Source organism: Lichenostomus cassidix, chromosome 13 (assembly GCF_008360975.1).
Source record: "Lichenostomus cassidix isolate B80296 chromosome 13, HeHo_3.0, whole genome shotgun sequence".
NCBI classification, from domain to species: Eukaryota; Metazoa; Chordata; class Aves; order Passeriformes; family Meliphagidae; genus Lichenostomus; species Lichenostomus cassidix.
The window spans coordinates 3,398,521-3,418,637 of record NC_139494.1 but is presented as its reverse complement, the minus strand read 5'-3'; the positions used below and the strand labels follow the sequence as shown (position 1 = coordinate 3,418,637).

At 50.3% G+C, this 20,117-nt stretch overlaps 1 protein-coding gene across 5 annotated transcripts in view; it reads left to right on the top strand.

Moving 5' to 3' along the window:
* PSD2 (pleckstrin and Sec7 domain containing 2) overlaps positions 1-20,117 on the top strand; it is a 72,026-nt gene that overhangs the window by 47,771 nt on the left and 4,138 nt on the right. For 4 of the 5 annotated variants that reach the window (XM_085073380.1, XM_085073379.1, XM_085073381.1 and 1 more), the window contains 8 exons: positions 406-518; positions 1,596-1,656; positions 6,148-6,238; positions 7,350-7,393; positions 10,538-10,728; positions 11,763-11,833; positions 18,510-18,667; positions 19,665-19,809. In XM_085073380.1, the coding sequence (XP_084929506.1) occupies positions 406-518; positions 1,596-1,656; positions 6,148-6,238; positions 7,350-7,393; positions 10,538-10,728; positions 11,763-11,833; positions 18,510-18,667; positions 19,665-19,809 (874 nt within the window). The remainder of the gene's footprint in view (positions 1-405; positions 519-1,595; positions 1,657-6,147; positions 6,239-7,349; positions 7,394-10,537; positions 10,729-11,762; positions 11,834-18,509; positions 18,668-19,664; positions 19,810-20,117) is intronic. The other variant, XM_085073382.1, reaches the window with a different exon arrangement.

Below are 20,117 nucleotides of genomic sequence, written 5' to 3'. Positions count from 1 at the left end.
GAGCAGGGACTGGGGGGAGCTCCAGGCTGTTGTTCAATCTTGGGTGTCATGTTTGGCACAAGGTGCTGCCACCAAAAGTGGGCTTCAACAGGAGGGCCCACAGCCTGCTTCCCCAGGGTGAAGAGCAGCTTTCCCAGGAATCCCATCCCATACAGAATCAGAGCAAGTGGGAGCAACTTCTTCCCTTGGATGGGCAATCCCCCCTGGTGCCATCACACCAGAGGGGGGGCAGATCCCAGCTGGCAGCACATTTTCCTGCACAGCTCCATAGATCCCTCTCCTTCCCCTCTGCAGGGACACAGGGGTGTGCGGGCTGGAGGGAGGATGAATGACTCCTTTTCATCTCTCTCCTTAGCGAGGACACTGCCTGGCAGTGCATCTCTAAGTATCCTTTTCTCTCTGCAGGACGTTTTTGAAAGCGTTCCCACTGATGGGAGAGACACAGGAGCGGGAGAGGGTGCTGATCCATTTCTCCCGGCGGTACTGCCAGTGCAACCCCGAAGAGAGCACGTCTGAAGGTACTGCTTCCTTTCCTCTGGTTCCTTGGCACATCACAGTGCACCTGTGCACAGAGCTGGAGTGCAAAACCAACCACCCATGGCCAGGCAGACATGGCTGCAGCTTCTCCCTTTCCCAGGGATCTGCCCTGATCATTATCCCTGCCCTGGGAGGGACTGGGGATGCCAGGTGCTGACAGACTTCCCCCCAAGAGAGCCAGACCAGGATCTCAAGGTCTGAGTGTGGGGTGCCAGGGAGCCTTGTCCTCCTAAATCCATATGAGCTGAGCTGAAGGAGCTCTGGATCTGGAACCTGGATCAGTGGCCGTGCTTTGCTGAGCACCAGAGAGCTGGTGAGTGGTTCTCAGAGGTTGCAAATTGCCCCAGTTGTGGCTTGCAAAGCAACTCCTGACAGTGGGCAGATGAGAGGCTGGTGCTAGCTCAGCCCAGGACCTTGTGCATTGAATGGGAGGCCTTTCCAGTGCAAACTGAGGAATGCTGTTGGCTTGCCCTGCACAGGAGTTGTGTTCCCCACATTTAGAGTAGCAGCAGAGAAAAGCACAGCTGGATAAAATTGTGGGCTCACTGTAGTTGCATATTTTCTTAGCTACTTCCAGCCTCTCCACATTATCTCTTAAAAGTGGATATAGTTTCTTCTGACATTTTTAGGTTAACAGCTGGACTCCATGACCTTAGAGGTCTTTTCCAACCTTAACAATTCTATACTTTCACCATTCCTGGAAGTATTCAGAAGACATGAAGATGTGGCTCTTGGAGATGTGGTTTAGTGATGAACACAGTGGTGCTGAGCCTTAGTTGGACTCAGTGATCTCAGAGGCCTTTTAATTCCATGATTCTCTGATTTTTAAATGGGAAAGGTCATTCCTGGTGCACATGTGACCCACACACACACAGACAGGAGCATGTCCACGTTTGCACTTACATGAATGGCACTACACACCTGGAAATGCCCCCTGGGTGGGATCAGGCTGCTGAGCTGCTCTCAGCTGGCACCACCACAATGTCAGACAACAAACTCCAGAAATGCTTGAGAAGGGGAGTAATCAGCCATAGCTGTGTGGCTCTTGTGTGTTTCAGATGGGATTCATACACTCACCTGTGCCCTGATGCTGCTGAACACAGACCTCCACGGCCATGTAAGTAGCACATGGAGGTGCATCCATCCTTTATTCCTGCCTGATGTAGAGATCTGTTCCCTTACTCTGAATGTGTTGGTGGACAATTGAGACAGGTTGGCAGAGTTCTCTGACCTGCTTTAGGTGGAATTTTGAGTGCCAGGCCCAAACCTGGGGACAGTCCACACACAAGTGTCCCTGCACACTCAAGCCAAAGGCAAATGACTGACATCAGTCATCCTATCCAGGAACAGGCAGTGCTGCTCTCCCCCTCCTGTTGCCACCTCAGCCCTACCCCAGGAGCTCTCAGTGAGGTCTTCCCTGCCAGTCCCTGTGGGGCTGGGGACAGCAGCACCAGTTGTGCTGCTACTTCTTGTGGTGCAGACACCTCTTCCCAGAAACTGCTGCAAAGGGCCCAGTGGGTTCACACAGGTCCAGATTTGATCTTTCCTTCCCAAAACATGAAGTGAGTTCCAGCTGTCCCTCTTCCCCAAGATGCAACAGGCAGCCACAGGAGTTTCATAGCAGAGAGACCTCTGGACAAAGAGCGGAGCTCAGAGCCCAGAAGAGTGGCTGGAAAACAGCAGAAGCTGTGAGAAGATCTCTCACCACCTTTTGGAGGCTCCCAGTAACCTGTCTCTGCACACAGTGGGATAGTGGTGGGATCAGTCTCACAGTGCATTCATCCTCCAGCCAAAATGGTTGGAGCCAAGGAATTATTTCCATCAAATCATTTCCTGCAGCAGCAAAAGCAGCATTGTGGCAAAAGGCAAACTATGTGACTTCAATCCAAAATAATCTTATTTTTTTTAAGTAAGTTAAAAAAAAAAAAAGCCTCTGGGAAGATAGACATAATTGAAGAGACAAAAAAACCAACCTAAACCTCAAAAACCTTACCATTTCTATTCTTCATTGACAAGCTAGCTAAGAGGCGTGGTAAGAGGAAATGTTCTCATGATATCTAGGCACAGAAAAAATGGCTTTCTTTTGAGCAGGTTTGCAAATGCCTGAGCTTTTCTTTGAAAAACCTTCTCTTTATTTTTCTGCATGTGTAACATTAATTTCTTCTTCTCCTTTTCCTCCTTTTTTTTTTTTTTTTTAATTTCCTTCTGCTCCTGGAACCTCTCTTTCTGCTCTTTAACCCTTTACCAGGTGGTAAGTGCAGTCATTCTAGTGTTTTGCTTTAAAGCACTGGCATTTGACTTGTTTTGATTGTGTTAAAAACAGTAAGGAATTTTGTTTGTCTGGAATCCTAAGTGATTGTGGCTTCCCTACTTAGCAGGCCATTAGCAGCTAATATCATCACATGAAATGCTCCTGGTGTAAAGAAACCTCCATGAACTGTGGTGTACCTGGGAATGTGTGACTTGATCTCCCACTCGTCCGTGTTAAAGATGCTGCCATGATATTCCATGTCACTTTTGATTTTATTTCCCCTTTTAATGTTGTGTGTGTGTTGCAGTGTTTTACTGTGCATTGCCGGAGTGGGGAATGCCTTTGGTGAGGAAAGGGGGGAGGATGTGTGTCTGTAGAGGGGCAGTTCCTCACAGCAGTGCCTCTGGAATGGTCTAGTTCACCATTCCGGCAAAGACCATAACACAGAGGTAATGACTGGCTTTAAAACAGATCAGCACCTCGCATTAGTACTGTTGATTTTCTACCACAGGTGTGCTCAGAGCCTGTTTCCAAACCACCCAGAAAACTTTAAAATGAGACATTCCCTATTCAAGGAAGCACCTGGAGTTGGTGTTAAAAGCCAGCAGTCACCACCAAACATTCCAAGTGTAGCAAGCATTCCAAGACTACACTTGTGGTATAATCCACGTTGTCACAACTTCCTGCCTTGCTCTGCTGGTGCTGTTTGAGCTCCAGGAGATCTTGTGCAAAATAAGCACTGCCCTGCTCCATCTCTGCCCTGTGGAATCAAAGCTTAGGGATGTTTCCTTTCCCACTGTCAGTGTCATCCCTCCTGGCCATGGGAGGGACAGATCAACACCTTTGCATCACCAGCACTCCTGGGTGCATTTTGGTGCTTTAGCAAAGCCACCCTCTGGAGTCAGAATGGGATTTGTTCGAAAAGCAGACCACAGAACAAAGCTTGAAATGCGATCCTGGGCAAGTCCTAACTCCGTGTGTCAATCCCTATCAATGTTACAAACCCTGTGATAGTGTCCTTAAGCCAAGCTCAGGGTTTGGTGTGTTAGCAGTATGAGGAGAGCTGAGAGCTCTGAGGTGTGAGCAGCCCCTGCTGTCACCTGCAGAGTGACACCACTGCCCACAGCAGGTTCGTGTGGCCCAGGGCTCACTGGGACACAGAATTTGCAGGCTGTTCCCTGCAGGGGAGTGGTTTTATTCCTGCAGCCTAGAACACACCCACGACCAGATCAATTACTTCAGCTGCTTTTCCACGGTGTGGCTCCTGCCCTCAGGTGAGCTCAGAGATCTCTTGGACCAGAGAAAGAGACAGATCACACAACAAAAAGGAAGGCATTCCTTGAGATGAATGAGTCCCAGACACATACGTGAGGAACCCCAAAAAAGGCCTGTGAGACTGGTAACTTGTGTTATCTCACTGTATCCTCTCACTTCCAAAAATGCATTTGCTTCTGCATTCAGTGCTGAATCACTACAGAGAGATCTCTTCGGGCACAAAGACCAGTGTTGTGCCTCAGGACAGGGCTGGGAATAGTCACCTTCTCTGTGCAAACCAATTCCATGCCTCAAGGTCTCAGGCAACACCTGCCTCACCTCCAAACTCCCTTCCTTCTGGAGATTCCTTGCCCTCCTTCCTTTCTGCACCCACACTCTGTTCTGCTGCTGCTGGATTTTTCCTTTATCTTTTGTGTCTGAAATCCGCTGGCCAGCAAGCACACAAATGGCTCCTCTCTCTGCTGAAATCCCAGCATGTCTGCTCGTTTCATGAGCTCTTCTGCAGCCCTTGTACCCACTGAACGCTGGCTGGCAGCTCTGGCTAATGGGGCTCCCCGCGAGAAAGCCACGAGGGCTGAGCTGTGTTGTGCCACACCACGTCCCCAGGCACTGCAGATTTGTAACAGTGCTTTACTCCTCTTTTTCTTGATCTCTCAAGGGAGCCGGCTCATCTGGAGCTGGCACCAGCAGGAGGCATAATTAAGAGTATCAGACAGAGCTGCTCAAAGGCAGTGCTTGGCTCCCTGTGCAGCCCGAGAGTGTTTGCACACACAGAAGGCAGGGGGTTTTTTGTGGGGGCCATGGCGAGCTCATCCCAAGGCCTCACTCCTTCCTGGTGCTTTTGTCTGGGGAGAAGCCCCCAGGTCATCTGCAGTGCACATTTCAGGCAGAGGTTTCTGGTGTAATCTCTTTCAGGAGGTTATTTTCTTGCAACAGAGGACACATCTCACCCTGCAGGGCATCTCCTGTATCATGTCCTTCAGCTTCATCCCCTGCCAGACCCACTGACCCCTAAGCAGGGCTCTGACTCTGCTCTTCTGGGCCATCCTCCCACATCCTCCTGGATGGCCACCCTGTCCCTACCTTGATCTGAAGCCCAACAAGGTCAGGATGCTGTTGGAATCCTCAAAACCACTAGTGGCAGCTCATGCTGTCCTCATTGACTCCACTGCCCCACCATGTGATGTCACTCGGGGTCTGTCCCACACACTGAGGGTTTGAAGGATATGATATGACATGGCACTGGAGACACCCATCTTTCCTTTGTGACATCAAATTCCTTTTTCTGAACCTTGTAATTACCACTGACTCCTCCACACCTCTGCTCCATCCCTTTGGAGAGGTAGGATTGCAGGGAAGGCTTGGGAAAAGGCTGTGTGCCTTGACCCTTGCAGGCTGAGGAAGTGACTCACCTGGCTGTGGTGAAGAGTAAAGGGTTTGGGGAGACAGATGCCACAGATGATGAAGCCATGATATCAGGGATGCCAGGTGGCCTGGAAGCATCAGCACCAAATATTCTTGGCCTTAGCTGGTGGTGAGTGTGTTCCAGGCTCTGAGATTCTCCCAGTGTACATGTGTTTCCCTTGCATGCCGCTGCACTCAAGTTCCCACAGTACCACTAGCTGGGCCATTTCTTTTGGTAATGGCAATCAAAAATAATAGCTTCCATAAAGGACCAGCATTCCCTTGTCCAGTGCTGGCTGTTCCAGGTGCTGGCACTGCAAGCTCACACAATTTCACACACAGCGAGCTTGGAGACCCATCCAGACATTGTCATTTCACCAGGCTGAGTGCTTGTCTTGAGTTTTGAGTCACAGAGCCTGTACCCAGGACCACTCCAGCAAGAGCTGGAGAGTCTATTTTCAGGTGTCTTACCTCCACCATTAAAAAAGAGGTCATTTGAAATATTTGGATGCTGGCATGAGCAAATAAAGCAGAGAACCCAACAGAAAATCAGATCAGAAGCCCTTTGAGCTCTTGGGACAAGCCCAAGCTTCAGCACTACATATAAAATTGTTCTTTGAAAGACACTGATTAAAGTCAAAACTCTCCACAAGTTTAATGAGCTGCTTCTTTGCCTTACAGAACATTGGCAAAAAAATGTCATGCCAACAGTTCATAGCGAACCTGGATGGGCTGAACGATGGGAAGGACTTTGCAAAGGATTTGCTGAAGGTAATGTGATATAAATAGACAGTGGGATACTGTCATTATTATTGCAGTGCTACCTAGTCCTGCTGGGACACTCTGAGCCCTTCAATCAGCATTTTCCAGTTGTTTTGGGGGAAGAATTGTAACCCCCATGGATGTCTCTGCTAACTTGCAGTGAGTCAAATAAGTCTGTTCCCTGGTGGTGTTTTATCAAGATTTGTGGCATATCTGCCCTCAGAGCATACCAGGGGCCCTTTTCCCCCAGCAGCTGAGACAATGCCCAAAGCAAGGTACTCTCCATCCCAAAATATGACCACCCAGCACTGAAACTTTTCTCTGCCTTCACTACCACATGATTAGATGCAAAATTCCAACACAACCAGTGCAGTACCATGGGATATGGTTAAACACCCCAAAGGGAGTATTTTCTCCTGCCACGTGGTTTGACAGCACCACTGCTCTCTGCATCTGCTGCAGGTCCAGCAGCCCGACCTGAATTCCACTGTATGGAAGGAGGTTGGAACGAGAGGTGCCACATCAGGGATGTCACATCATGCTTGGGGTGACATCCCCACCTCCCAGCAGACCTCACCCTATCCCTCTGTATGGTCAGGACCATCTCCACATTCTGCTTTGCTAGCCCATTCCTGCTTCTTTTCCCAGTGCCCCAGGAAAGCCACTGGAATTTTGCACAGAAGGAAAAGCTGATTCCAAGGTCGTTCATCCCTCCCTTATGGCACAGTTCAAGCCTCCTTTGTCATTTCCCCTAGTTAAGACATTGAAGGTGTTGTGGCATCTCCCAGAGTCTCCTACCGTTGTGTGTAGGCCAGGATTCACTCAGAACAAGGTGCAGCACCCAGAATGAGTCCAATGTGTCCTATACAGGCTCCTGAGCAGGGCTGGCTGCCAGAGCCCCCTGCTGCTGGTGTGTCCAGTCCAATACCCAGCATGGCACACAGACACAGGGGTCCAGCAGCACAGCAGTCATCCTGCTCACTGGGGAATGCTCCTCTAGGATAATTCAGTAGGGAGAGTATCTCTCCAAGAACACTGACAGGGTGTGGAGGAGGAGATGTCTCCACAACCACACAAGACTTCCACAAGAGACACAGCTAATTCCAGGTTCTTTTTTCAGACACTGTATAACTCCATCAAGAATGAGAAGCTGGAGTGGGCCATGTAAGTATATGCTAAGCATTAAAGAGATTGTCTTTCAAGTAGCTGGGAGGTCCTAAGTCATGGTTTCAGTCCCAGAATATTTCCTGCCAAGCCCTTAAGTGCTGAAGTCCCTCTGGAGACAAATGGGGCTTATTTATGGCTTAGACACAAAGGCAGTTGGGAAGGTTGGTGACAGTCTGTGGATCCATGATCTAAAGGAAGGGAATGCCCTCTTTGTTTACTATTACACTTGTAAAATGCTGGTTCCTCTCCAGGTGCTCCAGAAGTCTTTGCACAAGCAAAGATCTGGGGTTATTTTGGTCACTGAGACTTCCCATCTCTCCCACATGTTTTTTTTTCTGGAAATAGTATCAGAGAATCACTGAAGAGGCGAGAGACTTTGTGATATCTCTAGTGCAGCTTCCTCCTCAAAGAATGGTCGACACAATTCAGACCAGGATGCTCAGGGCTTTGTTCAATTTGACCCTGAAACCCTCCCAGGAAGAGGAACCAACAACCCCTCTGGACCCACAAACCAATACTTTTTAATTCTGAGAGTGGCATTTCCTTTTGTCTCTGTTGTTTTGACTTCTGCCCACTGTCTCATGTCCTTGTGCCAAGCACCACAGTGAAGAGCCCAGATTTGTCCTCTCAATAACCCCTCACACGAGGCTGCTGTGAGGTCCTCCAAAGCCATCTCTTCTGCAGATTGAACAAGTCCAATTCCCTCAGTTGTTTCTTACATTGCAAGTGCTGCAGCCCGCAGGTTTCTTGGTGACCTCAGCTGAAGTCTCTCCCCGCTGCTGATGCCCTTTCCCGTGTCGGGGCCCCGGCACTGTTTGCTGTATCACGACATGATGCAGTGAGCACAGAGCAGAGGATCACTTCTCTTCGCCTCCTCACTGTGCCGCTGTTACACAGCCCTGGACGCTCCTGGCCTCTGCTTCTGCCAGGACACACGGGCTGCTCCTGCTCATCCTGCTGTTCACCGGGGACCCAGTGCAGTGCTCGGGTGCTCCTGGTCCTCTTGGCGGTGGTCCTGTACCCCTCTGTTCTATGTGATCCACAAGTTCGATGAGACCATCATTTGTTACCCTGAAACGAGCCTGGAGACACCTGGCAGGGTGGTGTCCACACCCATCACAGGTTCACCCAGCACCTTCCTCGGTCCTGCTTCCCCTGCTCTGCCACCCACCCAGAGCACCGGCCAGCATCCTCAGCGAGATCCCGCACTGGACATCTCTCCTGTCCCTGTCCCTGTCCCTGTCCCTGTCCCTGTCCCTGTCCCTGTCCCTGTCCCTCTCTCTCTCCCTCTCCTCTCCGACCTCTCTCGTCTCCAGTGGGTCATGGGACAGAGCAGGTGCCATCAGACCCATCACCTGCTCGTTTCATCCTATGACCCTGAGCAGAACAGCGCCTGGAGCAGGTTTGGTGCTCGCTGCCGGCTCGCTGGCTGCAGCAGCAGTGCCATTGCCGGGCGGCGTGCGCTCTGTCGCGAGAGGGAGCTGCGGGCTCCGCAGCGGGAGGCTCGGGCTGCTTTATGTAAGGGCAGTTCAGCACGAGTGCATCTGCCTCTGGATGCGGGCTGTGGTTACACAACGCCCGTCAGCACAGCGCCCTGCTCGGGCACATCCCGGGGATGTCACCCTGCCGGGTCCCGCTCCCGGGGGCTGCTCCAGCCAGCGGCATCCCGATCCTCCCGCCTTCCTTCGCCCACCCCGCCGGGTCCCTGCATCCCCTCACTCATCCCGCCCGGCCTGGGGAGCCTGCCTGCCTTGCTGCAGGGGGTTCTGTGGGCTGCCAGAGCCCTCAGCTGCTCTGCGGGGGACAGATGCTCCCTGACATGGGGCACCTGGCTCAGGGACTCCCTGGCACGAGGGTACCTGGTTTGCTCTCAGAGACCTGGCACTGAGCCGTAACCTTGCACAGCCAGCACCCTCTCCTCTCTGCTTGCCTCTGCCTGGTGTCCTTGTCCATCCCAGGGAAGGAAATGCCCTTGCCCACAGATCCTACAAGACAGGCAGGGATGCAACCAACAGCCACACAGCAAGAAGGAGCTCAGAAGGGTCCCCCTGGTGCAGCCCAGACAACTGAGCCCCACTAGCTCCCCACCTAGAGCAGTATCTGGGCTCTGCTGAGCCCCAGGACTCCTGTGGGTGCTGAGGGCTGAGAAATCATCCTTCTCTTCCAAGAGCTCTTCTGATGCTTTGGCAGTCTGCTTGCTGCAGGTGAGGAATTGTGTTTTACTGCTCACACCTCAGCCAGTGGATTCTTTGAGGGTCAGTCCTGAGCTGATGTTTGGTCCCAATCTGATCTGCAGCCTGAGGAGACCAGTCATCCCATTTAGACATAAACATATATCAGACAGGGCAGAAATTCCGTTTGCTCTTTCTCCTTCATGTTCCAGGCTCTGTCACTTCCCATACAAGTTTCTTTGTGCCAGAGTAAGTTTTACTCCAGACAGGAAGGGACAGGTTTGGTGGAGTCAGTAGCACTTCCCTAAGCTGCTCAGCTCTTGCTGTCCAAGGTTCAGGACCAGGACATCAGGGAGGAAATCTTATGGAAATGACCAGCATTTCTTGCTCCTGGTCAGCCCACCCCGAGGACACAGATAGGGAGCTGATGTATAACATGTTCCAGGGTTTGTGGTTTTTTATCAAGTGGCCCATCTCCTGAATGTCTGGAGATCTTCTATCCCTCAGAGATACAGAGGACATTCCTAAAGGTCCTTCAGTATCTAGGAGGTCCCAGCTATTGCCTATCAGCAGTTGAGAGATGCTGGTGATTCCTTGGTCTTCAGCAAAAATCTTCTTTAATCTCTGGTTTTAGGGCACAGAATTGGAGACTTTTCCTGTGAAATATTTGTAGTCCTTGGCATGGGATGTCTGCAGTTTCCCAGTGTTCAGACGAGCACCAAGCCCCTTACCTGTTTTGAGTGACCTCACAGTGGGACCACTGGGACAGTTACCTTCCAACCTCACTCCTCCCAGCTCAGACCACCACTACTGGCACTCTCTCTGTTATAGTTCCTACATCTCCTTTCTTTTTCTTTCTCTGACCAGTCTTGTAATAAAAACTCTAAACCCACAGCAGATAGGGGTGCTTTGCACTGTGACCAAACCCACACCACCTCCACTCAGTGTCTTCTCTGATTTTGTTTCCAAGTGACGAGGACGAGTTGAGGAAATCACTGTCAGAGCTGGTGGATGACAAATTCGGGGCCAGTGCGAAGAAAGTGACAAGGATTGTGGACAGCAGCAACCCCTTCCTGGACATCCCCCAAGCGCTGAATGCAGTCACCTACAAGCACGGTGTCCTCACCCGGAAAACCCACGCAGACATGGATGGGAAGAGAAGTACGTGTTCAGGGACAGGGGAGAGGTGCCCCAGACAGTCCCAGAGCCTTGCCCTGGCTCTCCTGATGAGGGCATTTCCTGACCATATCCCAGGGAACACAGGAGAGATCCTCATAAGTGCCAGGACATGGCAAAGGAGGGTGTTTTGAGGAATCTAACCCAGACAGACCTGGTCTTCCACCCTGTTCAGGACCATAATCCTGAATCCCAGTCTCTGAGCAGTAGGGAAAGTCTGGTTCCTCAGCAGTTGTTCACTCCAGCCCTGACCTTGGGGACAGTCTGGCCTGCCTAGCTTTGTCCCTGTCCACATCCTACCATGGCAACAGAGCACCCCATAGCTCTGCTACCAGCATATGGCATTACAGCAAAGGTAAAGATATTTGGGAACTGTTAATGAGCAGGGATTAATTAAACCTTGGATAATTCCTTTTGCAATTGATATGATTGGCCCAGTCACTGCAGCTGATTAAAAGTCTTGAGTAGGGATTACCACTAAAGGCCTCCCTTGATTCCAGCATTTTCTGGAGCCTGTGCTTGCAGGATCAGCTGTCTAGTGATGATGTGGGTGGCTCCACTCACATCCCACCCCTCTCCAGCTTCTGCCAAGCTCTCTGTCCCCAAGTCCATCAAGGTGGTAATGCTCCCTCCCCAGTGGGGCAGAAGCTGCGTTATCCAGGGTACAGCTGCCCAATTCACCTGAAGCAGAGGAGCTCAGGGAATGTCTCTGCTCTCCAAGCATTTAGTCCAAGGAGCACAAATCTGGGTTTGGAGGAGCAGAGACTTCCTGCAGGTGTCCACTGGTGCCCCTGTACCAGCTCATGTCTGGCTCTGACCTGCTTGCATTCCTGCTGGGCAGCTGCAGAGGCCTCAAACACATATCCCTGCTGAGAAGCCATTCATGAGCAATAGCCTGGAGGTGTGGGAGCTCTGGGCATCAGTGCATGCCCCTGGTGGGTCAGGAGAAGGGTTGGGTTTGCCAGGAAGGTCAAGCAATACTGGCAGACATGTAAAATTAAATATTCTTCCTTTTTTAGCTCCCAGAGGAAGAAGAGGTTGGAAGAAATTTTATGCTGTGCTTAAAGGGACCGTCCTTTATTTACAAAAGGTAACCATGGGGGCTCTCCCCTTTGCTGTCTCATGCTGACTCCAAAGCAGTCATGCAGTCACATATCCAAGCAGAGGTGAATCCATGTCCTAACCCATGCAGGGACATTGACAGAGCTCCTCCAGAGACCAGAGCTGGAGGATGCTCTCATCTTTGGTGGTGCTGTTCTTGCTAAGGGAACTATTCACAGCCTCAAAGGGAACCCTGAAGGAAGAAGTGTGAAGGAGGAGACACAGATTTCTGCAGAAGTATTCCAGCAAGTAGGAGCTATTGGGGAGGGTGAATGAACAGATGATATAGAATAGGTGAAATAGGATGTTGGTGAGAAATGGAATAGGAAGGTGAAGGGGTAGAGCATCTGACCAGTCTTATCCTGCCTATTGTTTTATTTGCTGGCATAGATCTGATTATGCACAGCTTTATTGAGTCTGCTATAGGAAGCCAGCTGATGTAATCTTTTTGGGTTTCACTAAAGCTTTTGATGCTGTCTCTCACGGGGTCCTTCTGGACAGAATGTCCAGCACACAGCTGGATAAATGCATCATGTGGTGGGTGAGCAGTTGGCTCATGTGTCGGGCACAAAGGGTGACAGTGACTGGGGTGACATCAGACTGGTGACCTGCCCCTTGTGGGGTTCCACAGGGCTCCATCCTCAGCCCTGTGCTCTTCAACATCTTCATAAGTGACTTGGACACAGGACTCAAGGGAATACTAAGTTTGCAGACAATACTAAACTGAGAGGAGCTCCTGAGTCCCTGAAAGGCAGAGGCCCTGCAGAGACACCCTGACAGATTAGAGGCCTGGGCAGTTATTGACTGTATGAAGTTGAACAAAGACAGTGCTGGATTCTGCACCTGGGATGGGCCAATCCTGGATGTACAGACAGACTGGGGAATGAGACCCTGGAGAGCAGCTGTGGAAAGGGAACTGGGGGTCCTGGTCAATGGCCAATTGAATATGAGCCAGCAGTGCCCTGGCAGCCAGGAGGGACATCTGTGCCCTGGGGACATCAGGCCCAGCATTTGGATAAGGCTCTCAGACACAGGGTGGGACTGTTGGGGTGTCCTGTGCAGGGCCAGGAGTTGGAGTTGATTGTTGTGGGTCCCTTCCAGCTCAGAAGATTCTGTGATTCCATGGTTCTATGCCGAAAGTTTATGTTCTTCAGGACCTTGATGACCTGGGTCCTTCCGTGGGCTGTCAAGCGACACTTTCTTCCTCTCTTCATCTCTGTCCATTGTGTAACCACCTCTAGTCAACACAAGCATAATTCCCAGGTCCTCATGGGATGCAGTCACCATGGAATAGCTTCCCTGAATGCTCTAGCATTCATCACTCTGGCACTTGGATGCTTGGAGGATTTGCTGGAAAGTCTTTTCAGGGGGGAAATCCGAGGAGACTGGATAGGGGCTCACTTGAACATCAGTGTGAGCCAGCCCAGGATGCCAAATTTCTGTTCCTCATAACAGCATAACCCACTGAACTAGGTCTGAACTACCTGAGCAGCACAGGCTGCACAGTAACCCATTGAACTCACCTTGCTGGAGCAGCACTCCCCGTGAGTAGATGCTCCTACGTATTGCAGCATTATCTCCACAGCAATGAGAGTAAACAAACATTGGATTATATAAGAGAGGCAGAAAGGTCCTCAGGGCAGCATGGAATTATGACTCAGAGCTTGTAGCACACCTCAATGACTCTCGTGTTTCGCCAGGTCCTATGGCACACATCAAAAAGCCAGCAGAAATCTGGCAGCAGCCATCCTAACTCCCACTGTGGGTTGCTCTTAGCCCAGTGGTGTTTTTACAGCTGTGCCACTCTCTCCTGCAGCTGAGGGAAGCTGCAGCACACAGGAGAGACCAGATCTCCTCCAGCCCTCTAAGTATCGTGTTCTTCAAGCCAGCAACACTCTTCTCACTTCTCAGTCCTTGTCTCATTACACATCTTCACATGGAGCCCACCAGAGTCCTCATGCTGACCCATGGGTTATACATGAGGATTCAAGTTGTACAGAGTTACAATTAGCATTTAATTGTAAGACACTTTTTCTGGGGCAAAAAAAAAAAACATTTTGACCATCACAGAACCATTTGGATCTAAATGAATTTTCCACCAAGGGACTCCTTTTGGGATGAGTCTGCTGAGGAGGTGTACATTGGGAATGAAATATACTTTCAGGATGGGATTTTCTTCCCTGGCAGCAGTAGGAGCTGTGAAGCCAGCACTGAGTGTCATCACTGCTGCTGGGGCAGAGGGGTTGGGGGTTCTTTGCTGCACAAGGCTTGCAGCAGTGACCATCCATTAACAGAGCTCATTGTGTTTGTCTGAGGTGTTTAGGATTTTAAAAGAGAGCAAGGATGAGGCTGACGTGGCAGTGAGAAGATCAATGTTCTTATCTCAATGACCTTCAGGATCAAATGGTTCAGAGACTGAGGGCTTTCTTTACAGAGAAGGGCTGAAGAAGCAAAACACCCAAGATTTGGCTGGGTTATGAAAGTGCCTGATAAATAAGAACCATGACTGATGTGTAATTAGCAGGAGGGACCAGAATTGCCAAGGATGCCCCAAGGAAGTAGTATTTGGAACAACAACAAAAATAAACCAAAGGAATGTTTGGGCAAAGGATTTGGGCAAAGAGGGGTTTCTTACTCATGAGCTGCTGCCAGACTGTATTATAGTCCTCTCCAGGGAATTCCTTGGGCTTGTCTTGGCTGTAGACAGTGTCTATCAGACTTGCAGAAACAGGACAGAAGGATGAGAACATGAAGACAAAGTCCTTGCCCTGTCACTTCCAAACATTCCCAGCACCACAACAGAGAGTGGATAAACATCCACCTGCTCTGTGGATCCTCGGTGTCATTTCTTGCCTGTGGGGAGGTTTGCAGAACAAAGGAGTTGCACAATACAGGAAGGAAGTGGTGTGCCAGCCTCCCAAGCTCTCAGTGGAAGACAAATGCAGATAAACATAAGGTAGAACCTGGCTTGAGCATAAATCACTGGGAAAAGATTTTCTGATGTGAAGATAGAGCAGAAAGTAGCTGTTTCCAAAACCACCTGATGTCATGGAGCACAGGTTCAGCCTGTTCCACTTTTCTGCTCAGATCAAATTGAGCATTAATAGTAAATTCACATAAGTTGAATAGGGAACTCCATTTGGTGTTGAGGAGCAAGTTGAGTATAAGACTGAGAGGTAGAGGGAAGGTGGGAGGAAGGAGGGCATGGGTAGGTAGATGTATAGAAAGGAGGAATGGCCAAACACAGAGAGAGGTGGACATAACACGGGCAGAAGGGTGGGTGGACAGGTAGAAGTCAGTTTGACAGAAGCAATTTAGGCAGCAGCCATAAACCTGCTGATGAGGAGATGTCACATGTCATTGACTCGCTGGTGTTAATTGCTGGATCAGCATGTTCCAGCATAGTCTGCTGAAGCAATTGCTTGATCCCCTAAAGGGATGCAGCAGAATCTTGAGGAAGAAATGCAGGCTTGGGAGCAGGGCACACCTCTCCCGTGCACTAATCTGCTCTGGGCACTGACTCACTCCATGGCCTTTGGCAACTTACTTCACCTCTGTGAAATGGGGATAATAACCCTTAATCACCACACACAGAGGGGGTTAAGAAAAATGATGGAGAGCTATAAAGTGCTTTTATACAGAAGTACTGGAAAAGAGTGCAGGTCTTCCTGCAGGTTCTGCCCCTGCAGCCCCCAACCACGAAGATTCCCTGTGCAGCCCTGAGCCAGAGGTGCTGTCCTGTGCAAAGCAGGCTCTTGCCAAGGGCTCTGGGGAGGGCCAAGATCTTCACTAGACTGAAAGAGGCACAGGGGTTCATTTTCCTAGTTAAATGGTTTGTTTAGGCTGGTAGGTGTGAGATGAAGAAAAGAAAGAAGAGGAAAAGCCACTCACAAGCCAGAGCATGAGGAATACCTGTCGCTCCATGTCCATATTCCCAGCACTGCCCAGGGCTGGTTCTGGGGCCAGAGGAGAGGGCAGCAGAACTGATCCAGTGGGCTCTCCCACCCCATCCAGATGCCCTACAAAGGCAGGCACAAGAGGTGGATGCCTTTCCCTGGCAAAACAAGCTTTGACATGAGTTGTGGATCTGCTCACAGGGGTGGGCAGCAGGGGACAGTGACCCAAAGGCACCAGGATCTGCCAGCATCATCAGCCATAGGTGACCACCAGGCATTGGGATGAGCCTCCTGGAAGAGCCATCCCAAGCAGGGACACTCCAGCACCATTCACTCCTGCAAACAGCAGAGGCAGAAGGTAGAGAGAACCTGCTTTGTCCAACCTCATATTGGTTTAGTGTGCCCAGCATTAGAAAAAAAATATTTGATTTTTTCTTACACCAACATTGATGCCTGAGAGCTGAAATCCATGGAGGCAATACTTGATGATTCCATTCAAGATGAGGATCTGCATTAGTCAAAGCACTCAGCAGCTGTGGCAGGTTCCTCTTGTCACACGCCATTAAGCTGGGCTATTTTGCACTGTATTTTCAGAATGCTTATTTAGAAATAAGATATCATGGGCAGCACAGCCAGATTTATTCAAATCCAAGGAACTTCAGCCTTGGAAAAATATCCCAAACTGAAGGCTCTTTACAATATATAAGGCCCAAGCAGCAATGTCTTCCTCAAGCAAATATTTCTCTTCCAGTGGGGTGACACATTAGGTCTTCACAAGGCCAAGCATTTGTGTTTCTTTGCAAAAAGGCTGATGGCACATCCCTCTGGCTACTGAAATCTCCACAATGGTAAGGTCATCTGCACTGCCCACATGATTGTCTCCCCAAACACAGGATGCCTGCAGCACCCAGCCTTCCTCTGCTGAAAAGCCAGGGCTTTTCTTTAGGATTCACTATCCCTAGGAATGTGTGCCAGACCTTTGTGGGTGGGCCCATGGCATTTTTTTGTACCAGGCCAAGTTTCATACAATGATGAGCACAGTATGACAACCACTCTCCTGGATGGGATGATTGCTTTGAAAAATGATGGAAGAAAGGCTTCAGAAGCTTATCAGGAGCAGGAGTCTGGCTGAGCCACATCCATGGACTGGGGAGTGCTGGTCTTTGGTGCTCTGAAGAGCAACAGAGGGGAAACCTTTCTGACCCTGCACCAGAGAACAGCCTCACTGACCAGGGTTACCATCTCAGAGGCTGCAGCACAGCTTTGCCCTGAATGGCTGCATTTGTACTGCTGGCACACAGGAAAAAGGAAACAATCTTTTTGCAAGTATGCAGAATAGAGCAATTTCTGGCTTGGAAGCTAAGGAAGGGTTGGGACACACAGACCACCACCAGCAGACAGAGCTGCCCTGGTGCTGACAGCCAAGGGCAGTCAAGGCAAGCAAAATATAGAGTGCATTAATCCTGTAGCACTGTAACCATCAGGGCAAGGCAGGGCCTCCCAAGGACACCCTGTCCTGGCATGGCCTCTGACATGGCTGGGCTGGAGGGGTGGTGGTTTGCTTTAGGAAGAGCCAGGTTCTCTTACATCTCCTATCCATGCATTCATCCACCCCTCTGTCCATCCTTCCCATCCCACTATCCGACTGGACCAGCTGTTGAGCTGGCAAGGGTGCAGAGTGGGAGGCAGGATATTGTGTTAAGTCCCTGGGAAAGTAAAAGGATAAACACAGGATTGACTGAACTCCTTTTTTTTCCTAAAAGTGCTGTGCCAAAATCATCGTTTCAGAATCCCCTGTTTGGTATTTTATACCTTTTTCTAAAATAGAAACACATATAGTTACTGCTGTATTTCCCATTTGTGTGAAGTTGTCCTTCAGTGGCAAAAGTAAAGCAGGAACACAGGGATGCTGCTGCAATTTGTGAGTGCCAGTCTAATGAATTACAGGGGAGACCATGCCAAGGGAGCATATGTACTAAATGGAGACCAAACTTGGTTCAGGGGAGCCACACTCAGGCAACTGCCCACCAAGCCCCACAGCTGTACAGAGGTGCACTGGTTGCAGGGAGGATTCTGTTCCAGGGTTTGCTCCTCCACACAAAGCTGTAGTGATAGGACAAGGAGCAATGGGTTTAATCTGAAAGAGTGGAAATTTAGGTAGATATATGGAAAAAATCCTTCCCTGTGAGGGTGCTGAGGCCCTGGCACAGGCTGCCCAGAGAAGCTGGGGCACCTCATCTCTGGAAGTGTCCAAGGCCAGGTTGGACAGGGCTTGGAGCAACCTGAGATAGTGGAAGGTGTCCCTGCCTGTGGCAGAGGGTGGAACGAGATGATCTTTAGGGTCCTTTCTAACCCAAACCATTCTATGTCTATGAAGGTGCATCACCAGGGCAGGTGCTCATTGATATCCATGGATCAGGAGTTGCATCCCAGTTTGAGCTCTGCAGTGTAGGGGAAGCTCTGCAGAAAGCTGGCCCTGCCTTGCACCTTCCCACAAAGCCTCAGGCATTTGCTGTGTTAGAAACAAGTATTGATAATTATGTTTAAAACTTTCATCTCCTTCTTTACATCTTCCCAGTGAACTTAATGATGGAAGCAGTTGCCAGATGTTAATTATTATCATTATCAGCTCCTAGCATTTACTGTACAAAGCAGCGTTTTTCCTGGTCTCGGCACTCTGTGATTATAGCACAGGGAGAAAGGCAGGTTCATTAAAGCAGCCCGCAAATGTTAGTGTTGTCATTATCCAATTAACGTTCCTCTTCACAGGATGAATATAAACCTGACAAAGACCTCTCTGAAGTGGATCTGAAAAACGCCATCCGTGTGCACCACGCCTTAGCCACAAAAGCCTCTGACTACAGCAAGAAGTCCAACGTGCTCAAGCTGAAGACAGCTGACTGGAGAGTCTTCCTCTTCCAGGCCCCGTGAGTCCCTAACCTTCCCTCAGAGCCTGGATGGGCAGCCTGACCTCCAGCCCCTGCCAGATCCCTCTGACCTGGCTGGCACACATCAGGGGACACAGCTAGGGGGAGGAAGGGGCTGAGGGTGATTTCTGCAGGGTTGTGCAAAGGACGTGGTCATAAGTCAGTTTCTTGGTAGCTTTGGATCAGTCCCTGAGGTCCTTCCCAGCTGTCACCAAGGTGGCCTGAGCAGGATGAGCTGGGATGTACAGGGCTGAGTGAAAGGGCTCCTCTTGCTAACTTCTATTGGCATATTGTGGAAGGGAGAAAATCTGTGTGGTGCAGGTGATGATTCCTATTGTCAACTTTTGATGGGGAAACTGTCTGAAGCTCCTGAAGGAAATCTCCCCAGCCGGGGTAGATCTTAGTCCATTGTTATAGTGTTAGTAAGGGCCAAGTGTGATGAAGTCATCTTCAGTCTCACGTTTCTTGTGCCTTCTGCTGAGCGAGGTGACACTGTAGGTTGGGCTAGGATACTTATGTCAAGCTAAACCTTGACATCTGAATTTGTTTCCAGCAGAAACCCACTTGAAGGCCTGGGGGAGCAGTGTCTGGAGAGATTTGAGAAGGCACCCTGGGCAATGTGTCACAAATGACATAAATGAGGGTCCGTCCTGCTCTGTGGCACCTCTGCTGTGTGGCTCTCACTCTCCAAAGAGCAGGGTATCCTTGGCCCTGTCCTCTCCACAGCTCCTCAGGAGTACAATCAGAGCTGATGAGGAAGGCAGAGCTGCCCAGGCTTTGAGAGGCAGACAGCAGCCCTGACATCATTAGGGCACTGGAGAGGAGCCAATTAGCCAGTGTTCCCCCTCTGTTCAGAACCCAGCACATAAGTGGCATCAAAGCCAGGCCACTGATGGCCCTCCTGAGCATGGGTGGCTCCAGGGCTGCTGTGAGCTCACTGATCCTAGTTCAAGAGCATTTGCAGACTCCCTCTCTCTTCTCCCCTCCTCCGTAACAGAAGTAAGGAAGAAATGCTCTCCTGGATCCTGCGAATCAACCTTGTTGCTGCCATTTTCTCTGCTCCAGCCTTCCCAGCTGCAATCTGCTCCATGAAGAAGTTCTGCCGCCCGCTCCTGCCTTCATCCATGACCAAGCTGTGCCAGGTAATGTGTAAGAGAAGGAGTGGTGGAGGGGTGCCCAGTGCTCAGCAAGCCCTTCAGCTCAGGCTCAGCCCATCTGCAGTTCCCCCTGTTCCTGTAATGGATACACTCAGGTGCTCAGGGCAGGAACAGGGGAGTGGAGTGGACAGTTTGGACAGATGTGGAAAATCCTGGCATCTGGCCAATGCTTCTTTTGCAATGGCTCTAAACAGCCCTGTGCACATATCTGCCTGGATGGCTGTTCTGGCTTCTTTATTGCTCCTTCTCCATCACATCCCAGTACCTCTCTGTTGTTGGAGTTGAAACATCTG